The sequence below is a fragment of the Anarrhichthys ocellatus genome, unplaced genomic scaffold (genome assembly GCF_004355925.1).
Source record: "Anarrhichthys ocellatus isolate YVR2014 unplaced genomic scaffold, GSC_Weel_1.0 scaffold17, whole genome shotgun sequence".
Classification (NCBI taxonomy): domain Eukaryota; kingdom Metazoa; phylum Chordata; class Actinopteri; order Perciformes; family Anarhichadidae; genus Anarrhichthys; species Anarrhichthys ocellatus.
The window spans coordinates 4,356,453-4,365,711 of NW_022280047.1; the positions used below are offsets into that span (position 1 = coordinate 4,356,453).

Genomic DNA, 9,259 nt, shown 5'->3' on the forward strand with positions numbered 1-9,259 from the left:
GCAAAAATTTCTACATTTCTGTTTTTTCTGTCAAGATGGGGTGCTGAATGTACATTAATGAGAAATAAAATGAACTTTTTTGATTTTAGCAAATGGCTGCAATGAAACAGAGTGAAAAATTTAAAGGGGTCTGAATACTTTCCGTACCCACTGTATATATATATATATATGTAGCCTAGCAGTAGTTTCAATGTATGTAGTCAACAACTGACAGTCAAATAAAGACAGTTCAATTGAGTAATATCTCAACAATATTAATTGTCAGTTTTCAAATTGAACTGGATGAATTATAAATAATATATAATCTAATAATAATCTCTCGTTTCAAGTAAAATAAGGGATGTATTTTAGAATAAGTTACATTACAGAAAGCTTTTGAAAAATGTTATCTTAAAATAAAGTACTTCATTTAAGAAAAATGACGTTCACTGAATTATCTTTGCCCTGCAGCTTTAAATGCAGTTCATTCAGGTGTGAAGTGATGTCAAAGCCATGAAATTATATTCTTCTCTCCTAAAAAGAGAAATTTGTGTGCTGGGTCTAACATTGTGTCTGTGGTTGTTGAAACCACTTGTTTCAACTTCATCCCCGTCTCTTACATCATTGTTAGGCAGTGAATTCATGTGTTAGGATCCTAATGGATCAATCATATTGGGCTCTTGGGTTATTTTCTGTTACTTTTTATTTCGGATGTGAGTTGGTACATTTGCTCAAAAGAGTTGTGCTTTGTTTTATTATCACATATTAAATTGGCTGATTAGCATCAGTTGATGTGATTTATAACACATGTAATTGGTCAGTGTGTTTCCTGCACTGCTGAACGAGTGCCGTAAAGGCCGGAAAAGCTGCGCCGGTTAAAATAGAAGAGCTCTATCGGTTTTAGGTCCAGGTCCGGATACAACAGCGTCTGGGTCCGGACTCGGACCGTGGTCCGCCTATTGGTAACCCCTGCAATAGATATTATTTTTTCTTTCTTTCTTTGTAGGAGGAAATAGCTAAAGACCTGCTGTCTGGGGACTATGAGGAGGAGACCCAGTCCTCAGCTGATGATCTGACCCCTTCAGTCACCTCCCATGAAGCTACCGATTTCTTCCCAAGAACACTTCGATGTAAGTGGCTCATGCCAGAAAAAGTATTTTTTGTCTGTAGCTTTGCAGGTTTAAAGCTTATACAGTGCCATGCAATAATTAAAAAAATGCTACCAGATTTAGGTCATTAGGTTTGCAACAATTATTTTCATTATTGATTGATTGATTAATTAATGATAAATGAATTTCTGCCTATTTTCTAAAATGCTTTAATCATTTGTTCTATTAAATGTCAGATTATAGTGACGTGTCCCGTAACAATTTCCCAAAGTCCATTGTGACGTCATCAAATGTCTCGTTTTGTCTGATCAACAGTTAATTTCTGAAAATATTCCGTTTTCTTTTACATAAGACAAATAAAAGCAGCAAATCCTCACAATTCAGAAGCTGCAATTAGTGAATCCTTGGCATATTTGCTTGAAAAATGACCTAAACATGAATCAATTAATAAAATAGTTGCTGATTATGATGGATGTATAAATACTAAAAGCTACTTTTTCTACACATTTAGAGCTATTATAGCAATGTTGAACATTCCCAAACGTTTGTGTGTGGTTAAAGAAATGTGCTGCACTCAAGGAAGATGCAGTGCCTTTTCTTACAGATTTGCAGACTACAACATTAGGTTGAATGTACAACAGTCGATTAACAGGGTTAACACAGGGTTGTGTTTAAGGTCCTAAAATGTCCGGAATTGTCGGAGGGGAGGCTTTTAATTTGGGTCTGGGTCTGCACGGTTTGTATTGTTCGGTGCCCCTGTAGGCCTCTGGCCGCTCGGGGCTCCACCTTGCTTTCCCCTGTTGCTCCGTCCTTGGTACGTCCGGCCAGGGATTCCCAAAGGCGCTAGCGGCCTTTGTCGCTTGGGCCTCTCGCTGCCTATCTGTCAGGGCCGGTCGGCAGCTGTGGCTGTGCTGCGGATGGCACATTTCAACCAACCCCCCCTGGGCCTTGTCCCGATTCGTAATTTAGCAGAGTTTAGTTTGGTAGGTAATGCATCAGACCTAAGAACACAGGATGTGTCATTGCAATTCTGTACATCAAGTCAAGGTATTTATGTGTCGTTTATCATTTTATCAGCCAACGCTATCTCTGACGGCGATAAAGAGTCGGAGTGTGAAGAAGACGGCCCAAGCCCAGAAGACTCCAGAAAGGTAAGTGGCACATTTTGGAACACATTAAAAGAGGGATACATGTTTTAAGTTGAGTCACCACTGGTTTGCTGAACTGCTCTGTGTTGTGTTTTGATTTTTATCATAGGAAATAATGGTGGGATCACAGTATCAAGCAGAGGTTCCTTCTGGCCTCTGTCACTACAAAGATGAGGAGAAAGGTGAGTACTTCAGCATGCGTTCTTTAATGTGATTGCTTACAATGTTTCTATCCATACATTAAAGATAACGTACTAGGGATGCACCAAAACCAATTACAAGTACTTACATTTTAGTACGTTGCAACTGAGCAGCTCTATAGGCCCAACTGATGTGCGGTTAACGTCACGTTGTCGAGGTATCGCGTGTGGTGGTATTGGAGTAGTAGTAGTAGTAGAGTATGAGTACACAATACCCAATACTGGTGTTGGTATTCGTGCATCCCTATCATATACACAAGGTGACTAATCTTACTGTAATGTACTTTGTTTTGCAGTTTATGAAGATGAAGACGAGTTATTATGGAGCCCAGGTAAATTGGCAGAAAGCAAGGTTAGGACTTTCCTGTCTGACGTGTTGTCACGGACTACAAATGAAAAGACGGGATGTGACAAACCCTGGATGCACGTTCGAGATGACGAGCAGGTATGTCATGTATTTATTTATCAATCAGTTCATGTCGATGAGCAGTGTACATCATTTTTCATCGACTTTCATTCACCATACTAGGGGTGTCACAATTCTCCAAATCCACAATTAAATTTTCAAATCTACGGTTTTGATTTTATTTATTTTTCATCACTGAAGGCTTTGCCATCGAGTCTTCATTTGTAAAGATCAACAGACCAATATTTCTTATGCCCCGTCAGCTGTCTTTTACATTTTGAAAGTGTTTATTTTAAAAAAGATGGGTTACATGTAAATACGTGTTTTGCCACTGTCATCTGTAGTGACCAAAATAAATATTCTGCTTACCTTCATTGTTATATAAAAATAACTAGTTTAGTAGATTTCCCAAAAAATATTTTAAAATTGAATCCAACCATTTAACGGCCCACTAGATAAAGCTCTGAGGGCCACACGGTGGGGCCTCGGCTTTGAGTTTCCTCACCTGCAACAAGCCACCAGATCCTGGGGCAACCGAGTCAGTCTAATCTATTTGTGTCTGATGCCTGTGATTATATTCTGCCATATTTGTCGTGTAGGATGGGGTTACCTGTGGTGTAGAATTGCCTACGAACTGTAGTTTTTCTGTCAGCGACTCGTTTGTTGGGATTTCCCAGTTCTGTTGTTCCTCATTCATCTCTGTCACAGGCATTGGCAATGTTGCCTCGGAAAGTGCAGCTGCAGGCTACCAGTAAGCTACTCTGTGTCATCTTTGAAGTGTCGTTTTTATTAGGACGTGTGGAGGGAAAAAGAAATACTGTGAGAATCACTAACTCTGTTTTTGATTAAGTGGGTCATTTTGGACTTTGAGTCTAAATTGTGACACCCCTATCCTATACTATAGCGATTGTGATGTGAATTCTTCAGAGTAATTGTTTCTAAGTTACATGTGATTCATTTGGCCAATAGTCTAATAATCCACTCTTTCCACATAGGCTTTGCTTGAGCTTGCCAAGTGCAACTACAACATCCGTGAAGCACTAGAGAGACACTGCATCCGTGTAAAGTCCTCAAAAGGTAAGCACAGGAAACGGGTTTCTAGTGGATGCGTGTAGAACCTGTAATTTCCTACCTGACAATGTAATTAGTATGTCGAAGGTAATTCATTTATGGGCTCTTTCAGCATTATCAAAAATATTTCTTTATTGTTGCTGTTGCATAACTTTGCATTCCAATTGCTCGTTCTGTCAAACGTGGCTCTCCGTTTATTTGCCGAGTCGTGTATTTTAATTGCCTAACAGTTTCATTAGTTGAAAAGCTTCACCTGCAGAATTTCTTTGCTCACCCATTCTCAAAAATCTGGATATTTTTTTTAGTCACTTTACCTTATATTTATGTTTGCAATCTTTATAGGAGTGCTGCCATGTTGTGATTGACTTTTAAACATGACAAGGATTTTAATATTTAATAACTTCATAATTTGTGTCCTCAGTGGGAGTGATTGAGGTTCAGTCCTGTGTTTAAAGTCCTAGTGGTTGGTCTACCCTTTCGTTTACACATGTGTGATTGCGTAATTGTGCAGCAAAAATGTATTAATATGTTTCTGGTTTCATTTCAGAAAAGTCACCTCCGTGGTCAGAAGAGGAATGCAAGAGCTTTGAGCACGCACTACAGATGTATGACAAGAACTTTCACCTCATACAGAAACATAAAGTGAGTCTTTATTTCATGATCTTGCGAGACAAGATGTTTTACACATTATGAAAATGTACACGTAAAATTAATTAATGAATTACTCCCCCCACTCAGGTCACAACACGAACAGTAGCTGAATGTGTGGCGTTTTACTACATGTGGAAAAAGTCAGAGCGCTTTGACATCTTTGTGCAGCAGAATAGATTTGGGAAGAAAAAGTACAGCAGCTACCCTGGTGTAACGTAAGTGGCAGAAGAAGAAGGATCAGTACATGTGTTTTCATTCCTTTTGTGTTTTAGCTTATGATTAATACAGTGAGCTCTGAAATGAATGTAATTGGGAAGAAACTCACGACTAAACATGATTCTTTGTATCCAGTGACCTGATGGACAGGCTGGTGGATGAAGCAGAGGGTCTGGCAGTGGATAGTTCCTCCTCTGTGTGTTCAGGAGCAGGTGGAGGAGGAAGACTGGAGACCACCACAGACCAACAGCTCAGCCTGCTTAACTCCATCACTGCCAGCGACCTCACAGGTCAGTAACGGGACTTAGTTCTGCACACAACACTGAATTCTGTTATGACAAACGACAGTATTACATTTTAATGGCATACTAGTCTATGACTTTTTGACATTTGTATGTCACACTATACTTTATAAACACACTGCCTCCGTGCCGGCGACAGCCGTGGCTAGAGGCAATATGTTTTTTAGCCGTCTGTCCTGTTCTTCTTAAGTGTGCGGTGTTTTAGGAATGCCTTCAACACATTTCTTAAAGTTTGGCACAAATGTCTACTTGCACTCAAGGATGAACTGATTAGAACTTGGCAGTTAAAGATCACTGTGACCTCACAACATACCTCAAGAATGTATATTGATGAGTTCACACAAATGATAAAATGATGACATTCTGGAGAGACATGAATGTAAACTGCAACAAGACTGATTTGCGAACATACCACCGTGAGGCGGTATCTCTAGTTTGTGACTGTTTTTATGACATATTAATGGCACACTATACCATTATTATTTTATGGCATTTCAAGCAATTTATAGAGGAATAAAAATGACAATTATGACATGAAACCAGCCATACAGAAGGAAAAAACTATTATGTCTTCAATCGATAACATAGAAATGAAAAATACAACACACAAGACTTAGAAATATCGAATTAAGGTCGATCGCTTCTCCCCTGTTTTCCCTCTTACCTCCGCCATATTGGTACCTTCAGCTAATGGGCTCGTTCTAGCGCAGTACCCGGATCAGCGCTCTGAGCCGATCAGAGATCCAGGTGCCATTTCTATGCCTATTATTAGGAGAGCAACAGATCATAAAACTCACGGAACGGATCAACACAAAAAGAAAATGGGAGCAAATATTTGGTCGATACAGATATCTTTTGTTTGTTTTTGTTATAGCAGGTGGTAGACGAGGCTCCAGACTTTATTATTTTTTTTTTTTATCACTAGCCTCCCAAAAATAATTGAAACCACTCTGTGAAGTCTGTGTAAACTATTAAACATTCTAAATGATATATTGGTTATTTGCATTAAAACAAATGAATACTAATTCAATGATTAGTAGCACTGTACCATGACTATTTCAATACTATGACTTTTGGACTTGTACAACATTTTAATAGCATACTATGACATTTTACGATTACCCTGGTGCTGTGCCAGGGGTTGTCAATAGTTTAATGACTGAGTGCCAGCATATAATAGAGCCTCAATCAGCATGTTTCTTGACCAGAGTCTCTTATTCCCTCCAGTTATTCAATATTAAAGTGTCCCCTCTCTTTGCAGCTTTGAGTAACACTGTAGCCACAGTGTGCAACCCTGCAGAGGTTGGGTGCATAGACTCCTACAGCTTTCCGCCTCTGGAAAGTCTCCATCGTGGGTCCCTGAACCACGACGAATCCCTTGGTTTCTCTTCTAATGGCTCAGACCCCGACTGCCTCAACATGCTCGACGCCGGCTTCTACCACTCTGATCTTGGCCAGCTAGGAGGAGTGTGCGTCAACAAGGACTGCGAGCGGCCCTCCAAGAGACTCAAGCTGGCCCTGCCGGACTCCTTTATCAATGACGTGTCTGTGGGTAACCTTGGAGTGGACTTCGAAGCGCGACGGACAACAACGCACCACCACCGGATCACTGGCGCCAAAATGGCAGTGTCTGTCACAGACTTCGGGAGTTTGGCTGGCAGCGGCGAGCCCAATGGGTTTCTGGGAGCACATGCACGGCACCACACACAGCACACTGCAGCACTTCAGTCAGAGTGATCTTCCTCATCGTCATCCCTAGTTCTTCCCTTTTGAAACCCCCTATCCCACTTGTACATAAGACTGACCTCACTGGAGAATCCAATTTGTTAAAAAATATTATATATGTATATATATATATATATTACTTTTTTGTTTTCATTTTTTGTGTAATATGACATCAGTGATGTCTATCATATAGAACTAAAATCTTGATTTCTCTCAAGAGTTTATAGCCATTTATTTTATTCTTGTTTTGCGGTCTTGAGATGTGTAACGTCCATGTACGGAGGGGCCCAGAGGCTGCAGTAGGAGAGTTGTGTATCTTACTTCCTCACATCTTCAGAGCTACAGTATGTTATCCTGCCGTTCTTTCAGCTGCCAAAATTGGCTCAGTTTTCTGCCTCTATTCTCAGTATTTAGTCTTTGTTGTTTTGAAGTGGTACTTTTTGAACTTAAAGTTTGGTTTACAGGTACTCTTCAGTAACCAGGCTGTAACTATAATGGTTATATTAGTCCCCAAATAAACTTTGCTGGCTATTGTATGAAGAGCAACACTAGCATGGAGATTAGCTTGGTGCGGTGGTTTCAGCTGCTACGGCCTTCTAGTTCGGTTTTCTTTTCTTATTTTCTCGTGTGGAAGCTTGTCTGCTCGTTTACTTTAAAAAACAAATCCCGTTTAGTCAAACTGAAGCCCCTGATTCATAGTTTTTCATTTTTAAACAGCTAATGGAGGATACCTGTGCAGAGTAACATAGTGGGTGTCACTAGGTTTTTTTAAGTTTGATATTCTGCCTCTTTCTGAAAAGGTATCGGTCAGAAAAACATAACTGCAATACAAAGATATTGGTTACATTAATAGTCATTTAAACTTGAGACATTATCTGGTGCTGTAGAGTGTATTTATTACATACACGTTTTCCTTTTGTGAAATTTATTTTGATCCCTTCAATCATGCTACTTTAATGCAAATTTAGCTGTACGTGTCCTGTATATGTCCCATCAAGTAATGCCATTGTTAGGCCACTTAGCAAGCTGCTAGCAGTATTATCTCTTTATTTAAAGCCACTTGGATTTTGTATTCAATATCTGCCTAACCTGTACTGACTAGAGAATGCCTTGTGTAATCTAGTCGACAGTTTCTCGAAGTCTAGTAGCAGAAATGGAGCTGTCGTCTCTTGACTGAAGTCCATAATTGTGAATTTTTAAATGTTTTGCGGGTCATCTTCAGTTGATTGGATGCAGTAGTAGTGTTTACTTAATTTATCTATGCATTGTGCTATGAATAATTAGTTTGTTTCAGGGGTACATCATGTTTGTCATGTCCATAGATGTAGTAATTCACCGTTACGTGTGTACAGACAGGATTCGTGCTTATAAACCATAAAGTAATTAATTTTCCAAGCCCAGCATCACTTCTGCATTTCATGTAAATAATTAGCAAATAGCCTTTAAAAAGTCTATTAACTGACCTCTTACACTTGTGAATCTATGTTGATACAAAGGTTTTAATTTGATTCCTTGACAAAAGGCAATAATTTGTAGATATGTACAGATATTTTGGGTTTTACATTTTACCAGTTGACTTGGTGTTTGAATTTCTTTTCCTCTTTTTGGAAAGTCATGATCCCCAGGACACAGCTGAAACCACGCATGCCAGCTGTGTCTGTCTCCCCAGTGTACCACTGAAAACGGCTTTACCTGAAGACTTATTGATATTACTCAATGTTGCAATTTTGCTTTCAAAACTTGCAGCCATGTGTAAAAGACGCTCGTCTTTCTCTTTTTTTACTTTCATTTTGTTTCATATCTATATTTGTCTTGATGGTAAAGGGATGGCTGCTGTTCTAAGTATGTGGAGAGCTAGTTTCTCTTTTAATGCAATGTGCATAATGCAGTAGGTCCTCAAAGCTCTTCTAGCTTTAGCAGTGCAGTGATATTTATTTCACCTGTGGTTTGTACAAAGATTCAGAAAAACTGTCAGAATGTAAAGGCCATTAAGTAGTAGAAGTAGGTTTTTCACCACCCTGTGAACTCTCGAAAATGTGATATTTTATTGATATCTCCGGTATGAGACGTGTGTGCAAGAAAGCACTAAACAAATTTATTTTATATTTTGTATTGTGTTTTGAAGTTTAAAAAGGAAAAACAAATATAGCAGTTGTGGTTTTGAAAAAGAAAACTCGAGTCCTTTGATGAAAACAAAAACACCTTTGTGAATAAAAAACTACAAAACTTAAAAATGTATATCCAGAAATATAGACAATCAAAAACGTCACTATGAGAAATGTTCAAGATGCTATCTTTATTGTTTATAAAAATTGTACATAAGCATTGAGTTTTTTTTTTTTTCTTTGGTTAAACATTATTTTGTATTTCTGTTGTACTTTAATACCTTGTGTACAGATCCAGAAATAAAGCTCTGGAAAAGGTGCAGAGATGACGGCATGTTCTTTATCGC

The 9,259-nt window shown here is 38.9% G+C and overlaps 1 protein-coding gene across 2 annotated transcripts in view; it reads left to right on the forward strand.

Annotated features, from left to right (window-relative positions):
- Positions 1-8,974, forward strand: part of mier3b (mesoderm induction early response 1, family member 3 b) — a 26,201-nt gene extending 17,227 nt beyond the window's left edge. For both annotated transcript variants that reach the window (XM_031856718.1, XM_031856717.1), the window contains 9 exons: positions 986-1,109; positions 2,166-2,239; positions 2,346-2,418; positions 2,733-2,881; positions 3,838-3,919; positions 4,461-4,555; positions 4,652-4,779; positions 4,916-5,070; positions 6,344-8,974. In XM_031856718.1, the coding sequence (XP_031712578.1) occupies positions 986-1,109; positions 2,166-2,239; positions 2,346-2,418; positions 2,733-2,881; positions 3,838-3,919; positions 4,461-4,555; positions 4,652-4,779; positions 4,916-5,070; positions 6,344-6,819 (1,356 nt within the window). In that variant the 3' untranslated portion in view covers positions 6,820-8,974. The remainder of the gene's footprint in view (positions 1-985; positions 1,110-2,165; positions 2,240-2,345; positions 2,419-2,732; positions 2,882-3,837; positions 3,920-4,460; positions 4,556-4,651; positions 4,780-4,915; positions 5,071-6,343) is intronic.
- The last annotated feature ends 285 nt before the right edge of the window (positions 8,975-9,259 follow it).